This window comes from Camelus bactrianus, chromosome 3 (genome assembly GCF_048773025.1).
Source record: "Camelus bactrianus isolate YW-2024 breed Bactrian camel chromosome 3, ASM4877302v1, whole genome shotgun sequence".
Lineage (NCBI taxonomy): Eukaryota > Metazoa > Chordata > Mammalia > Artiodactyla > Camelidae > Camelus > Camelus bactrianus.
In genome coordinates, this window is record NC_133541.1 from 52,955,525 (window position 1) to 52,972,845 (window position 17,321).

General features: G+C 43.2%; 1 protein-coding gene across 12 annotated transcripts in view; it reads left to right on the plus strand.

Annotated features, from left to right (window-relative positions):
• The window catches only part of PDE8B (phosphodiesterase 8B), a 294,732-nt gene that overhangs the window by 201,638 nt on the left and 75,773 nt on the right, over positions 1 to 17,321 (plus strand). For 11 of the 12 annotated variants that reach the window (XM_010949268.3, XM_010949269.3, XM_074360079.1 and 8 more), the window contains 5 exons: positions 1,380 to 1,468; positions 7,385 to 7,463; positions 11,084 to 11,224; positions 12,772 to 12,860; positions 14,180 to 14,240. In XM_010949268.3, coding sequence (XP_010947570.1) covers positions 1,380 to 1,468; positions 7,385 to 7,463; positions 11,084 to 11,224; positions 12,772 to 12,860; positions 14,180 to 14,240 — 459 coding nt within the window. The remainder of the gene's footprint in view (positions 1 to 1,379; positions 1,469 to 7,384; positions 7,464 to 11,083; positions 11,225 to 12,771; positions 12,861 to 14,179; positions 14,241 to 17,321) is intronic. The other variant, XM_074360078.1, reaches the window with a different exon arrangement.

Genomic DNA, 17,321 nt, shown 5'->3' on the forward strand with positions numbered 1-17,321 from the left:
CGTATGGGGGAGTCCTGTACTGAAGACCCCTGCCTACGTTTCTGGAAGCAGGGCCCAGGAATCTGCATTTGTAAACAAATGCCAGGTGGTTCTTAGCATGTTGAAGTTTGAAGACCATTGCTTTTTTGGTTCATTCAATCTATTTTGGATTTACGGGTTAACTAGTCTGGAAAATTCCCAAAAGATAAGGCAATGGAATAAAATAGTCTGTAAGACAATGAGTGCCAGTTATGCAAAGTGCTGCAGTGTTGAAAAACCATCACCTACAGAAGACTGATCCTCACTGCAATGGAAGTTCTTAGACCTAAATAAAAATAAGAATCATAAAGAATGATTACTTAGATATGAAAGTGAAAATACAGCATGATTTTATAGATATTAATATGTACATGTAAAATATATATAGGCACAGAGACAAAATAAAAGCCTAAGGGGAATAAACCAAAATTAGTATCTCTAGCTTATGACATTATCAGTGATTTTGAGGGTTTTTTCTTTATATTTTTCTGTGTTTTGTATACCTTAAAATTAATGTTATTACTTTTATAGTTAGATACAGACAACAGAAGTCTACTTTTAAAGTTTCCATCTTAAAGAAAGAAACCTAACAGTTTATCTCAACCTTTTCAAAACGTATTTTATCACAGATCCTTTTTTGTGCTTTATGAAGCATCAGCTGACACCACTCAGCTCAGTTATAGACTGACCCACAATCTCCACCCATCCAGAAGCTCAGCCCATACCTGACATGTTTAAGCTTGCTTTGTAAATAGAAAGTATTTCCTTTGTGTGTTCGAGGTTTCCCCTCTGTCTTTAGCCCTTCCCAGCTTCCCCCGGGATAGTGGGGACAAGAGGCACAGGGAAAGTCAGGGGCTTCGCAGGTGCTCCCCAGGGCGATGTTATCCACGCTAGGGATGTGTGTGTGTGTGTGTATGAGGGACAAGAGCACATTAGATGAAGAGGAAGCAAAGACAGACCTCCCCCCTCAAAAGATATCGCTCATAATGTGGAACACACTGAGCGTGTCCAGGGTCAGGTTTTAGAAGACTTTCCTTAGTGCAACAGAAAGCACAGGAGTTTCAGTAATAAACAAAGTCGGGGAGGTGTTCTAGCCCTTGTGTGTTTATTTCCCTGTGAGTGTTCATAATGAAGTTTTTCCCACCTTTGTTATAAAGTGTCCAGTATTAATTGTTCTGTTGTTTCTTATACATTTAAACAAGCATTTCAGACACCTTGACAACTGTTTTATTTCATTTCATCTTACCTACTAGTTGTCTTATGTAACAGTTATCTGAGGTGGGAAAAACTCTTAAGCTTCTTTGACTACTTAAGAAGTAATTGTATATGTCTTATGTATTATCTTTGCTTTTTTCTTCCAGAGATTTATGGAGAATAACAGCATAATTGCTTGCTATAATGAACTGATCCAAATAGAACATGGGGAAGTTCGCTCACAGTTCAAGTTAAGGTATGTAGCAAAATAGGATGAATGTGAGGTTAACGATTCTGTAGAAAAACTTGTCTGTCATTAGGCTGAGGTTCACAGGTTCTTAGCTGGATCCCGGGATTTTGAAGCTGTTAAACAAGTAACGGTAGCTGGTAAACGGCAGAGTCTAAACTGGGAGCCCTTTGGTATAATAAAATTAATGGGAAGCACTTCTCCTTTTGATAATATTTTCCACTATTTGCAGCAGTTTTAAAATTATACCCTAGGAGAAGTACTGTTTAACTGCTGTACAATTAGATCGAGATTAAGAATAGCCTTTTGAGGCTCACTTTCTACTTAGTACTTTCAACATTTATAAATTCCTCCTTGGATTGTTATGGATAGGAGCAAACCAATGGATGTATTTATTATGCTAACCATGATCATTGCTATGCATCCATGTTAGCAGTTTCAGGAGGCCTGTTGGTGGCCCCTGATTTGAAGTCTCTTCATGAGTACCCAGTGCTTTAAGAGCAAGCTTCTCTCTGGTGCTCACAGCTGGGATGGGATTCTGAGTGTCTGGTGGCTGACCGGAACTCTGGATAGTGGGATGCTCTGCTTCTGGGATATCTTGGAATATCAGAGTTCTAGCTCATGCCAGGTTTTGCTCAGGTCCTTTCTAGCATGCTCTCAGGACAGGGCCCTGATTTCTTCAACCGGCCTGCTTTGCGCAGAGAGGGAGCAGGGGAAAGAAGAGGCTCTTCCCAGTCCATGGCCCCTGGGAGGCCAGTCCCAAGTGGCTCCAGCCTATAGGAAGCCAGAAGGTCCCTGGCTTTGGTCTTGGGCCAACTGAGATGTCACGTTGGTTTCAGGCTCAGTGAGAAGTAAGTGAGATAACATCTCATTGCAATGCTTATACTTCTTGATTACTTAATTTGCCTTCAAAGAGAACAAAACCCCTTTTAAACTTGATTTTTCTTGGCCATTCTCTGTTCCTTGGAAACAAAATGGATTGGCACGGACCCACAGAGGTAGGCTCTTCTGGGGTTCATCCTGGTTAGGGAGGTCACTTTTTAGTGGATAGAGAGCTTTAAGAAACAAGATGTGGGGATAAACAGTCCCTTTCTTAGGCAAGAAAGCATTAAAGAAGAATCTCAAACCAGTTGGAATTCTTTGGTAAAGGATATTGCCAAAGATTTTTGAATGTAAGTTAAATCCCCTTGGTTTCTTTGTAACCATGATTTATTAGCTTCAGAGAACTTCATAGAATTTTTTTTTAAGAAAACCACATTGCCTTTACTACGGCAATGTCTGATTTTTAATTGTACATTAATTGTTTTTATTCCTAGGGGTTTCAGCTGCTTTTACTGAGGGTAAAAAGAATTTATACTTTTATTTTAGATGTTTTTGCAATACATAGAATTAGAAAAAAGGGATTTCATTTTGGTTTAATTCTTTAATCGTGTGGTATCTACAACAAAAATGAACAGCAGCCACCTTATTGCTCTGATAGGGAATTCCCTTGTTTTATTTTAAATGGCGGCTCTAGTTTTCTTAGGCAATGTTAAACGTGATGGCACATGTAAGATGTCAGAAGTCGCCTTGTCCACGGTCAGTGGGGCAAAGGCAGGTCTGGCAATTTGAAATAAAGCAGCCAGCAAGAGAGCTAAAAGAAAGGGCTTTGGCTTATCGTGTTGATGAAATCTGCTTAGAGCCAGGGCACTGAAAATTTTTCAAGGTCTCATCAGATTCAGAACTCGGCAGGGTTCTAAGTACCTAACACTGTGTAAGTCCCATAACTTCTCACTCCTCGGTGCCTGGAGCTGGTTGGGGGCATTGGCCTGTTGTAAAGGTCATCATGAAAAGGCTCAGGTTGTGAATACACATCAGTGTGAAGCAGGCGAATGGACTGGCCCAGGCAACAGTGGTCCCGGGAAGATGGGTTTACCCAGAACACTGATCTTCTCACCTTCCACGCCAGCTTAAGCTTGGCTGGCGAGGAGCCTCTCTTTCAAGTCATGAGCTACCAGCACAGGAGCAGCCCCTGCAGAGGGGAAGGGAAGGCAGGTTCTCTCTCCAGGAGGAGCCAGAGGATGGCTACGTGGTCAGTTTCTTTTGATTATTTTTGGTTGGTTGTACCTCAGCTGCCTTTAACTTCTTGCCCGTTTTATGGAGGAGTAGGGCGTGTGTGTGTGTGTTGTTTGGCTCTCCCTGGGAGTTCAAGATCTGGGCTCAGTGGATAGCGGGGAGAGTGACCCATCCATGGTCTCCCCAGCTCCCTAGGGCATTCAGGGACGTCTGAAGAATCTACCTGCACCCCAGAGGCTGGCAGGCAACACTGTCACTTGATACAGACAGGGAAAATGAGGCTCTTTATTATACAATGCCAGAATAATTATAGTCTAATTATATAATACTTTCCCCTGCAAATTCCACCCCCAGCTGCAGCTAAATATGTGGCATTACTAGAATTCTGCAAGGACAGTTTGTACTGTAGGGATGATGTTGAAGGCAGACACTTCTGTCCGGGTCTTCATGTATTGGCAACCATATTTACTTAGCCAAGAAAAAAAGACGTGTGATCAAACATAAAATACCTAAATTAAAAATTCCATTATATAAGAATAATGTTTAAAGATAGAACGAAGTCACATTTCTGAGTACATATGATGAATTCCTTGACTGAACAGAAGAATTCATGAAATGGGGAATTTCTAGGGAAATCCAGGCTAACTGATGACCATTTATCTCTTATGTTCTCATGCTTCTTTTTCATGAAAAGAACTGTGTTAACCAAAATACAGACAGGATCTGGCTATTTATTGGGAGTTTGAGCTGATGAGCTATCGTTTCATCATTAGGCAATCTGACACCTGTAATCTAGGAATTACACCTGAATCATCATGTTTGTTTTATTCCAAGTCTTGAGACAGTAGCAGTCTTCAGTTTTAGAAAGAATCAGTTTCTGATGGGCAAGACTTTGTGTTCCATGGGACACTACATCTCTTGTTACCAACGGATGTTTATGGAGCACTTTATCCTCACATGGGCTCTGCGGGGCAGCCGGTGCGTTACAGGAGTCAAAACCGGGCTGTGTGGCTTCAAGTAACCAGCCCCTGCTGCATCGATGCCCAGGAATGGTGCTGACCAGTGGCAAGTCCGTGGTCCCCTCCCTGCCACTCCCACACCCCTGCGGGGATGTTGATCTGTGTTCAGAATCTTCTCCCTGCATGCCACCACTTTGCCCAGTCCTACTCGTGTTATGGGCAGCCTCTGTGTGTGGGTCTGGGCCGGGGCGGGTGGTATTTTGTTTGAGTAGAGGTTAGAGAGTGCCTTTAGTGGGGACACAGGAGGTTTCATAACCCAGCCACCCCAGCCACAATTGACAGAGGAAACACTGAGAGCCAGGAAGACTTGGTATGATCATAGCTATCCCATATGTCGGTGGCAGTGCTGGAGTAGAATCCAGGCATCCTGCTTTCAGTTGAAACCGCTCTGCACCCCATCTTACCATTGTGTTCTTTGTAGACTTTCTGCCTGGGTCCCTGTGATGTGTGCCTTTTCCCCCTTGGAACTTTACGGCCCTTTAAGATGATAAAGGGGGAAATGGTTACATCCCCTGCACTACGTGGGTTTTCAGGCTGAGGTTCCATTGCCCTTGTGCTTTTTCCAGTTTTCCAATTTTTCAACCTGAAGGCTGTAAAAACACATTGGAGGTGCAGAGTTCCATGGCTCCCAAGAACTGGAAATTAATAAAGCTAACGTTCTTCCATATGACAAGTATTAATCATTAATATAAGCAATTAAATTCCTGAACTCTAGGAACATGATTCAAATTAATTACCTCATTTTGCTGCAGGTTTAGTTAAATAGAACCATCAACCAAATTGATTTAAAGCCTAGATAGCAACATTATAGTCCAGTAGTGATTGTCTCTGGTCCTGCCAGTATACTCTCACCTCGACTGTTAGAATCTGCTTTGTCCCACTGGGCATTATACTCACTGGATAGTGTGTGCTTTGCAGTCAGCATCTAATAGATAAATGCTGGCATTTGGAGCTAAGATCTTGTGTGAAGGCAGCCTCTTGAATTGACAAGAACAATCATACTCTGAAGGAGCTGTTTACATATTTAATTGAGCCACACAAGTACTTTAAGAAGATACTTGGGCCAGAGAGGAATTTATCATTTGATAAAATGTGTTAGCGCTTAATTATCCAGCTCCCAAAGCTAAGGAATTAGCCCACACATTGTATACTTTTGGAGGACAGGAAACACTTTCCTGTGGTGTTGAGTCAGGTTCTAGACCCAGGCGCCTGGAAAAAACTTCTGCTAAGACTAGCTCTTGCCTCTTCATGAGAGGTAGTTTAGTAATGACTTTAACAATTATAAAGTCCTATTTCTATTCTCAGATTTTAAATGATCATGTTTACAAATGCAGCAATGCTAATAGGACAGTATACGGGTCACATTAGATAGACTGGATCCGTTTAAGTAAGAAAACTTCCTGCACCCGTGAGGGATCTCAGTTGGGTTAGGTTTGCGTTCTCCTCCACTCACCTACATCATGATTCCGTATTTCACTCACCCTCCCACACCTGTGTCTTCATCTCTGCAACTGCTGGGACCCGCAGCGGGCTAAAATCCCTCACTTCCTGGGCAGGTTTCCTGGCTGCCATTGGAAGCAGTTCTTTGTCTGATATTTCAGGTACACTCATGAGAAAAGATAGGTTATGATGCACTTTTCTTTTCATCAACAGCCTTTGAAAGCTTTAGAGAACAAAGAAATATTACTCTGACATCTCACGAATGATAAGTACCAAGTGTTAAATTCTTCTATTGTCCCTAGTACTTTGAGAAATGCCTCACATTAACTATCTGTTTTGAGTCTTAAAACAACCTGTAAAATATGTTATCTTCGTTTTATAGATAAGAAAACTGAGGGCCAGCAGAGATAGAACGTTGCCCAAGGTCCCATAACTGGCAAAATCCTGAACCAGATTTCACCCAGTTTTTTCTGTCCTCTCCCTAGTAAACAGTTCAGAACACAATGGCAAAGTTAGATGCCTTAGAAATAGAGAAATAAATAACATTTTAAGAGTTAGTTTTATAAGAAGAAGCATCAATCCAGTTAACATTTTTTTGGAGAATGGAGGCAATGTGTAAGAAAGCCTTTGCTGGGAGTCTTTAAACAGCCAGCACAAATAACAAAGCTCTAGTAACTAGCCACATGCTTGCTGGGTTAGAGAGTAAATAACTTACTGTATTTGGAGGTGCTGTAGATTTGGAAGGTAGTTAAAAGTTTAACCAAGAAATTGAAATGATTTCAAATATTCCAGATATACAAGTTAGGTCACCAAGAAAAGTGCCCACCTGGAGAGCTATACAATTGACCGGGCAAGGGGAATTCTGTATCTGCCTTTCATCGCGCTGGTGGGTGTGGCCGAAAGCAAAGTACCATAAAGGCTTGTTTGTCTAGGATTACAGAAGAAAGGAGAACAAATGTTTCTGTGTCTGTTGCAGAGGGCCAGAATACCTCAGATCCAATTTAGGCTTAATTCGGTTTTCCTAGCTGATGGGGACTTGACTTCTCCATGACCACACTGTGAACGGAACAGAAGAATGTCGTTGACAGAGAACATCGGGGACATCCGAGGCTGTCTCCTGCCCCCTTGCTCTGTGTGTCAGTATGAAGGTTTTATTCAGCACATGTGTGGTCTGTGCCATGATCCATGAAGACATTGCTGTATTACGTTCTTCTCTTTCATATACATAGAAATACATGCTGTTTTTTATTCATTTACTTTGAAAGACTAGGTTTCTTTTTATTTCCAAAACATAATACTGAGGGGTATATGGTTTTAAATGAATCTGAGGAACTGTTTACTTTGATAAATTAACAGATGAAATGCTAATGCTTTTCTAGCAGAACTAACATTACTCTTTTGCCGCTTTCAGGGCCTGTAATTCAGTGTTTACAGCATTAGACCACTGTCATGAAGCCATAGAAATAACAAGTGATGACCACGTGATCCAGGTATGATGATACTTCGTATCTTTAGACGCCAAGATAGAGCCTTTCAAGCTTGAGCCACCCTTTTCCAAGCGCTTTGCCATAATTCTCACATTTCAGCACATTTTCTTTGTTGAAAGGAACATCAAAGTGTGCGAGGAAATCTGGTAGACCGAAGCTAAGAATTAGATATTCAATAAGAATAAAAATTAGTTCAGATCAGGACCTGCAATTTCTTCGACAGAGATGGGGCCAAGTCTTTAGACTATCTGGTGAGAGATTATTTACACAGAAGTATGTCAGAATGGTAGAGTAAATGCTTATAAGTAAGTAGCCTTTGGGAGCAGAATATTCTCAGCGGTCCTCATCTATTTCCCTGCACTTGGTGTTCCAATTATAAAACACTCTTGTATAATACTAAAGCCATCTTCCTAAGGAAATGTATATAGCAGACAAACTTTTGTTTAAACAAATTTCTTATTGTTTGTCGGAAGATAAGATGTTTACTCTTAAAAAATGCTCTGAAATGTAGACTTTCCACTGATGGGCTGTAGCCTGCCTGCACTTGGTTTCCATAGTTGCACCGAGTGTGAGGCGCATTTGGTACCATCACTAGAGACCAAGGACAGTGTCCAGCACACGGTGAGACCTCCCTCCCCCACCGCACACACAGGCACACCCTGCTCTCACACGGAGTCAGTGACATCAGTAGCCCACCTGAGCCCTGTCATCATCACACTTGTGAGGACATCTCGTCTCCATTCAGGAATCCTAGGAAAGAGGCATAAGTGCTTGATCATACAGGTGGGGAAACTGAGGCCCAGAAAGGCCAAGGGACTTCGCCAAGGAAAGTCCCAATTGTAAATATTGGAACCAGAACATCCAGCCTTGTCTTTCTGACTCCAGGGCCTTCCTACCTGGCCCCCTGTTTGGCTGTATTTTGGGAATTGGTTTTTCTGGCTGTCCCATGAGATGGATCTGAAGGCTACCTGTCACTGGGCCACCTGCCTGCAAATCTGCATCCTGAACCCTAGAGAAATCACACGTTTCCCTTATAGACCAAACACAAATCCCACAGCTCCCCGATTTGTATCTGGACTTGAATGGTCTGTTCATGAAACACGTTAGCTTTGCGCCTCCCTCTTTTGCAGGGAAACCGGGTTGTGGTGTTAGTGGTGAGGAGAAGGGCATCTCTGGTCTCTACCAGCCCTCCCCACTGGTAATCTTGCAGACCTTCCTTTAACAGGCAACTGAGCCCTTCGTTCTACAGTTAGCACCTGATGGTTAAGAAACCTCTGTCTCTGGGAGAGGTGACACAGTGATGGTGTCGCATGATATGAATCCCCTGCCAGCCTCGACTGTGAACAGGAAGGAGCAGGGGCTGAGGACAGTGGGAGTCTGGGAAGGGGAGTCCCTGTATTGCAAGGGAAACTATACTGATTGCAGGTTTTTTTCTTGGGGAACGCTTTTAGACCCCTTTACAAACCCACCAGCATTCTGAATACAAAACTCAAAACAAAAGCAAGGAGGAAGAAGCTGAATAGAGGATGTTATATGTAAGGGGGAAATCAAAATGACCTTTGTGCTATGGAGTTTAAGATAGGTCGTCATGAACGAGCTACTTCATACATGTTCTCACTCAACACCGGAGTCCTCTTTGGAGCAATGCCACTTCCCAGGGCATGTACCTCTTAGTGCAGATGTTCAGAGGTCAGGCAGTAGCACTTAAAATTTAGGAACAATATCTACCTATCCATCCATCCATCTACCCATCCTTCCATCGAAATTATCCATCTGCTTTAAAACACTTACATGGTGCTTATCATGTGCCAGATGCAGTACTAACCATTTTACACATACTCATTTATTTCTTACAACAGTTCAATGAACCAGGTACCATTATTGTAGCCATTCTACAGATGAGGAAACAGAGGACCAGAGAAGATAAGTAACCTGCCCACAGTCATGTAGCTAGTGATGGACAAACCAGGATTTGAGCTCGGGTGCCTTGGCCCCAGAGTCCCTGTCCTGGAGTACCTACTGCATTGCGAGGGGACAGGAACCTTAACGTGAACAAAGGGCCACGATTTCTATCCACATCTACAACCTAGTAGCAAAAGCCGAATAAACACATATAGGAGAAGTTAGCCAACAAAGATGGAAAACAACGCATTCTCAAATCCATTCATCAGATAGTCACTAAATAGTGCTGAGTGTCCAAAGACAAATCCAAAGTAGCCTTTGCCCTTGAGGATTTTCATGTCTACTGGGGAGAGACGGGAAAAATCAAACTTGAGATTTAGTGTAGTAAATCACTCAAAGCCTGCACGGGAGAGAGTGGGAGTGGTAGGAGTGGCACTAACTCAGACTGGGCAAGGGGATCAAGGACAGCTGGCTGGAGCAGGAGAGGGGTCAGTTGGAGTTAACGAGACAAGGAGATGGGGCAGGCTTTCTAAGCAGAGAGCTCATGGGCCAGGGCCCAGCAGTGAGAGGCTGAGCAGCATTGCAGGGCAGGCCCGGGAGCTGTGGGCTGAACTCGACCAGGCAAGCAGGGGTCACGCCTGCTGCCCCGCCCAGGCAGGGATCTGAGGACCACCACATGGAAGTGATAGGAGATCAGCAAAGACAGCATCACTACCCCTCCTCTTCAGTGACCCCCATAACGCCTTGTGCCGAGGACCCCAGAGCAGCCTCCCAGCCCCTCATACTCCTGGGGTCAGTTGTGTTAATAGAAGCTGTGTTCCCAAGACAGGAGGTCCCCAGTGTCCCTGAATTTCCCGGTTCCTTCCTCACTGCTGTCATCACTGTGGAGGGCAAGAGTGATCAGTTTACAAGACTGTTTTCTGAAGCAGCAGATGGATGGATGTCAGTCGTGCCCAAAGAAATCCATGACCTAGATGCAGTGCACTCACGTTTCCCCCACATTCTTCATCACTTGTCCCCTCCACTCAGAAGAAATTGGAGGGTGGGGACAGGAGCCAAGAGCCAGCCAAGGTGATGGCTGTAAATTCCAGGGTTCTGGGCCGAATTTTGGAAAGAAATCTCTGGCCAGAATGTGCTGGGTTAGGGGTGGAGAGAGCCCCTCCTCACTCATGGGCTGCGCCCAGCACTGAAAGGGCTGCCTCCTGCCCAAGCCTTTTAACTGAATCAATTGTTCAGTTAGACCGGAAGTGTCCCCAAGCCTTGCATTGGTTAATAGACAGTGGCTATTATCTATTCATCTATTAATATCTAGATATGAAAGGTCAAATTGCTGCCTTGTAGAGATTTGACAAAAAGAAGCCACAATCTGTTGGGTGGAGTTCTACTTAATTTTTATTTGTTCTTTTTTTCTGTTTTTTTCTTATTTTGTGGGCAGTGATGAATATGCCCACCAGAGGCTGGAACTGCTAGGTAAAGGCTTCTCACTCTTTTTCTGCTGGTGAATTTCTTCCCATCTCACAGAGGGCCCAGGGAGCTGGGATGGCAGTTGTATGAGCGTGTGGCTGATGAGGAGGGAGGCAGCTAACCCCCTGGCGCTTGGATCGGGGGACTGGTCAGCATGAGCACTTGCCCAGGGAACTTGAGATTTCAGCACATTTTCTCAGCGTTCCTGCAGGGCACTTGTCAGACCCCCCTGACCTGTAACCACTTCGCGTTCGCAGTATGTCAACCCAGCCCTCGAAAGGATGATGGGCTACCCCAAGGGCGAGCTCCTGGGGAAAGAACTCGCTGAGCTCCCCAAAAGCGATAAGAACCGGGCAGACCTTCTCGACACCATCAACACCTGCATCAAGAAGGGCAAGGTGGGTGAGACCAAACCAGTCCAGAGACTCCTCCCCAGTGCTTTGCTCTTCGAGTTTTGATGTCTTCAAGATTGGCTTCTTGAATACTGTTATAATTAAGTTAAAAATTTTTATGTATGCAAAGTGAATTAGATTTTGAGTGAATTTTGGATATCAAGCGAACCTGGTGCTTATCATGATGATGCAGAATCTGATGATTTTATACAAGGAAATTCCTTCCTTCACGTGACTATATCCCACCTGTCATTGCTGGAATATCATACATATCTCTGGGCAAAGTTCCACCCAGAGAGCTGTTCTATGTTTTTTAGTTTACCCAGTGTTTGGGGGACTAGGAGTATTTAATAGCAGTATTTACATGTTTTATAGGCCCAGTTTTCGGTCAGCTTTTCTTCTTCTGTTCTCTTTACTCATCACAGTTTGACAGAGATGTATAGATTGCTCTTCTCTACCCCATCAGTTTGTCCAGCGGCCTCCACTGCATCCCATCAGATAAAGGCAGTGGTGTGAATGCAATAGGCATCTCCCCTCAAGCCCTTCCTTCCACAGGAGTATTGCTCTCAGAGCTGGAATTGCCTGTGCACTTTCTCTTAAGCATTCAGATGCTTTCTCTGATATGAAGTAGTTAGATAAGCGTGGTATTCATTTAATGAGGCACCATTGTACAGGAATAAAGTAGATTTGGGTTATATATGATGGCCAAAATTAATAAAAGAAAAATTGGGGCAGTGAGATTGAAAATGAAGCAGGATATTGTCAAGTACTCCAAAAAAATTTTGCCAGGAGAATACTGCCACACTCTGGTGACCCCAGTATGCCCCCAGCTGGCCATCTTGTGTGAGTGTGGAGGTGAGAAGAGCCTGCAGAGAGTCTCAGGTTCTGACTCAGCCACTCCCTCCCAGAAATAGTGGGGGTGCCATAGACTCGCCCTGAGGTCACCGGGCTCTTCATCCCAGCCAGTGCCCCAGGGTCCAGACACAGCAGGAATCTTCATGGCCCTCTTTGCCTTATCCATGGAAACTGCCAGGAGCCAGACTAAACCCAGAGAAATCATGTCTGGAGGCCCCATAGGATGGTAAAAGACGACTGGCTTTGAGGAGAGTAAAGAGATACACGTTTATAATCATATCATCCACTGGGCAAATTAATTAGCATCTCTGAGCCTCAGTTTATCCATCTGTAAATTAAGGATGACAATAACAAGCTCACAGGTTGTTGTAAAGATCTCAAGAAAGACCTCAAAGGAGGCAACTGGACCTGGTGCCACTACGCCCATAGGGCTGAGGGCGGGAACTTCACCCACTGCTCATGGTATCCTGGAACCCAGGGGTGGCGGCCTGGCGCTGGACTCATGGTCTTGTGGTCTTTATGCCTCGTGACCGTGAGCCTCGTGTCATCAGCGTCACAGTGGGTGCAGCTAGAGAGCAGTGTTGTGTGGAATGTAACAAAGCCTGTGGGAACTTTATTGCTGAACTGGATGAGACCCTCTGTAGGAGCAGCTCTAAGCCTGCACGGAAGGACTTGAAGAGCTCTCTTTGTCTGTGTAGGAGTGGCAGGGGGTTTACTATGCCAGACGGAAATCGGGGGACAGCATCCAACAGCATGTGAAGATCACTCCAGTGATTGGCCAAGGAGGGTGAGAGCCAACTCTTAAACTCTACCAGTTGAGGGGCCCATGTGGGCGCTGTGTTTGTGTATGGAAATGCAAGTGTGTTAGACCCACACATACAGTAGGATTAGGTCCGTACATAGTGCAGGCAGGGATACCTCCGTGCGGCCGGCAGCGCCCCTCAGACAGCAGCGCCCCCTCTTCTCCCGCTTATGGGCCTTAGGAAGCATGACCTCAGCTGTCTACCTTCCCCTGGTTGTCTGTGGCTCCCTCGTCCGCACTCCTGAAGGAGCTCAGTTTCTAGGCCTTCCCCCTGCATAGCGACAACCACAAAACGGGGCTTTCTGGCCTCGGCCCTGTCCTGGGAGCCGACCTTCTCTCAGGAGGCCCTGGCTCTGTGCTGGTTGTCTCCGGGCACCCAGGCTTGATCCACAAGGAAGAGAGCCCCAGAGGTCACAGCTGTGGGGAGAGAGGTGTCTGCCCGGAGCTGAGGCAATCCGACCCCACTTGATCCCAGATTGCCTGTTCATGTGCAGACTTAAGTAATATATGCAATTCTTTTTCCTTCTTCCAGTTAAGTTTTGTGAGAAGGCTCCTGATGCCAAACAGGATTGCTTAACAGTACCTCACTGAGGAGCCTTTGTGAATGAGCCAAAGGTCAACACCAGCTTCAAACTGGTGCCCATAACCAGAAGAGGAGAGCCCTGCCTGACTCTTAGGACTACCTGAGTTCCTTGCACGTTACTGTAATATTCCATAGTCAGCTCCTGCAGTCTTTTCGCGGTCTCCTTGTGATAATGAGCAGGAAGACCACAGGCTGTTTTGGGAGTCTGTCCATGACCTTAAAATAAGAGGGGTTTTCTCTGCCTGAAAAACGCCATCATTATGATGACCAGGCAATGAATGAATATGGAATATTAAATACAGAAACAGCAACCATAAACTTCGGTCCTTGCCCAAATGAGTATTTTGCCTTTTGCCTCTATATAATCCATCAGAGTATTAGTGTCAGCAGAGTTAAAACCCATTTTATCTGGAGTAGCGTTTCATCCCATCACTGACACTGCCGAGGAGCCGGGCTTCGGGAGTCGGGGAGGAAATGAAGTGCCCATTAGGACAGTGATTCTGAGCTGGCTCTGATTAAGAGGGAAGCTCGGTTTCTGAAGGCATGCATGAGCTGTGTGTGAAAAATGCAGTTTTTTTAGGTTGGGTTTTGTTGGAATTTTAAATCTGCCCTTGATTGGACCCTGGAGTTTTACCAAAAGATTCTGTTAATGTTTTCAGTCGCTAATTTGTTGAATCATCTCATTTCTGACTCACTAATAACCGATTGTTTATGTTATTAGGAAAATTAGGCATTTTGTCTCCCTCAAGAAACTGTGTTGTACCACCGACAGTAATAAGCAGGTACTGTGTTCCCTTTGCTTCGTTTGTTTTGTCGGCTTGACTGCGCGTTGCGTTCTCACTACTGCTCTCCGCTTCTTTCTCCATGTCTTACCGTAGTTGCCAGTTAACAAGCTTTATGGCAAAATTAGGCTCCTTAGACAAATAGTAAAAGCAGAGATCCCCTGCAAGCCTGCTCTGCTTTATTAATACTGCACATTAGTTAGGATTTGGCTTGCAGCTGGGCAACTCAGGACCATTACATCTTATGAGAGTATAAAAGTCTTCCTCCAAATAAAAAAATAGTCTATCTTAATTTCTTAAAAGTATGTATGCATTTGGGCACTTCTCTCCTATAAATTCGTATCAAAACCAAAAATCATTTCTGTTAGTACTGTGGGTTTTTTTAAACCATTACATCATGCAGAACAGTGCATTTGTGTGTTGTCTTCTGAAGTAACAGAATGTTAATCCGTTGCTGTATTTAAGAACTTTTTTAGTTTGATCGTAGAGTACAACAATGGTGTTGGTATTTTTTCTGTTTGATTTATGCTTTAGTACTGGATTATGTGTATTTTCACTTCGTGCTTTAAGGTTTGTTGGCTAAAAAGTATTCAACAAGCATCGTTGCCAATAGTCTATTTTTTAATAAGAATCTTTTTGTTTATATTCATTTTATTGAAGTATGGTTGATGTATAATGTAAGTTTCAGGTGTACAGCATAGTGATTTGCAGTTTTTAAAGGTTATATTACATTTATAGTTAGTATAAAATATTGGCTGTATTCCCTGTGTTGTACACTGTATCCTTGTAGCTTATTTATTTTATACACAGTAGTTTGTACCTCTTAATCCCCTACACCATCTTACTTCTCCCACCTTCCCTCTCCCCACTGGTAACAACTAGTTTGTGAGTCTGTTTCTTCCTTGTTCATTTGATTCATTTTTTAGATTCCTCATATAAGTGATACCGTATAGTATTTGTCTTTCTCTGTCTTTTTTCGCTAAGTATAATACCTTCCAAGTCCATGTTGCGAATGGCAAATTTTCATCCTTTTTTATGGCTGAGTAGTATTCCACTGTGTGTATATGTGTGTGTGTATATGTGTAGGTTTTCAAAAATAGACCATGTTTTGGTAATATACATACCACCAATCATCTATTTTTGAAAACCTACAAAATATGGCATTTGACTTAGATGAAGATTTATAAAGAAGGGACAGTGTCTCTCAAGGATATGAAGGGTTTCAGGGCATAAGCCATTTTAGCGTACCATGTCAGAGACTTGGAGAGTGGCATGGGATCAGAAGGTGGCCTGGTCAGGCAAGGCAGTAAACAGGGGGATGCTGGGCGAAAGATACCTGGGCTCCCCACAGTGAGAAGGCAGCTCCCAAGGGGAGGGGGCTGAGCAGTGAGCCTGCCCAAGGCTTCCTGCTGGTGTCTCAGCCCACCTAAGGATCCGTGTCCACATGCTTTTTTTTTTTTTAAAGAAAAAGGTTCATGGTACATACGTGAAATGATCACCATAGTAAGTCTAGTTAACATCTGTCATCACATATGTACAAGTTTTTTTCTTGTGATGAAAACTTTTAAGATATACTCTCAGTGGCTTTCCAATATACAATACAGTATTATTAACTGTATCACCATGTTGTACATGACATCCCCATGACTGACTGACTTATAACTGGAAGTTTATACCTTTGACCTGCATCCCTTTCAACCACTCCCCGACCCCCACATCTGGAAACCACCGATCTGTTGTCTATATCTATGAGTTCAAGTTTTTGTTTTTAGATTCTATATATAAGTGATAACATAAGGTATTGGTTTTTCTCTGTCTGATTTGTTTCACTTACCATAATGCCCTCAAGGTCCATTCATGTTGTCCCAAATGGTGAGATTTCCTTCTTTCTTATGGCTAAATAATGTTCCACTGTATATGTATATAACCACATTTTCTTTATCTATTCAACCATCAGTGGACACTTAGGTTGTTTCTGCGTTTTGGCTATTGTAAATAATGCTACAGTAAACATGGGGGTGCATGTATTGTTTAGAGTTAAGAATTTCATTTTCCTTGGATAAATGCCTGGGAATGGAACTGCTGGATCATACAGTAGTTCCATTTTAAATTTTTTGAGGAACTTCCATGCTGTTTTCCCATAGTGGCTGCAGCAATTTACATTCCCAACAGTGCATAAGGGTTCCATTTTTCTATATTCTCAACAACACTTTTTTTTTTTTTTTTTACTTTTTGATAATAGCCATTTTGACAAGTATGAGTTGGTATCTCACTGTGGTTTTGATTTGTTTTTCCCTGATGGTTAGTGATGTCAAACTCCCATTTGTGTACCTGTTGGGCATCTGTACATCTTCTTTGGAAAAATGTCTATTCAGATTCTCTGCCCACTTTTTAATTGGGTTTTTTTTTCAGCTATTGGGCTGTATGAGTTCTTTATATATTTTGAATATTAACTCCCTTATCAGATACATGATTTGCAAACATTTTCTTTCATTTGGTGGGTTGCCTTCCTGATTTGTTGTTGATTTCCTTTGCCACATGAAGCTTTTTAGTTTGATATATGCAGTCCCAATTGTTTATTTAGGGTTTTGGTGCCTTTGCTTTTGGTGTCAAAAAATCACTGCCAAGACCAATGGCAAGGAGCTTATCCCCTATGGTTTCTTCGAGGAGTTTGATGGTCTCAGGCCTTACATTCAAGACCTTAATCCATTTTGAGTAAAGTTGTGTGTATTATATAAGATAGTGGTCCAGTTTCATTCTTTTCCATGTGGCTGTTTAATTTTCTCAGTATCATTTATTGAAGAGACTGTTCTTCCCCCACTGTATGTTCTTGACTCCTTTGTCATAAGTTAATTGACCATGTATATGTGAGTTTATTTCTGGGCTCTGTGTTGATCTCCATTTATAGACCCGTTGATCTATGTGTCTGTTTTTATGTCAGTACCAGTGCTGTCTTGAGTACTGTAGCTTTTGAACATAGTTTGAAATAAGGAAGCGTGATTCCTCCAGCTTTGTTCTTCTTAAGAACATCAGAGAAATATTCCAGAATAACAAAAGCAATCATGTACTTTAGTTCAGCAT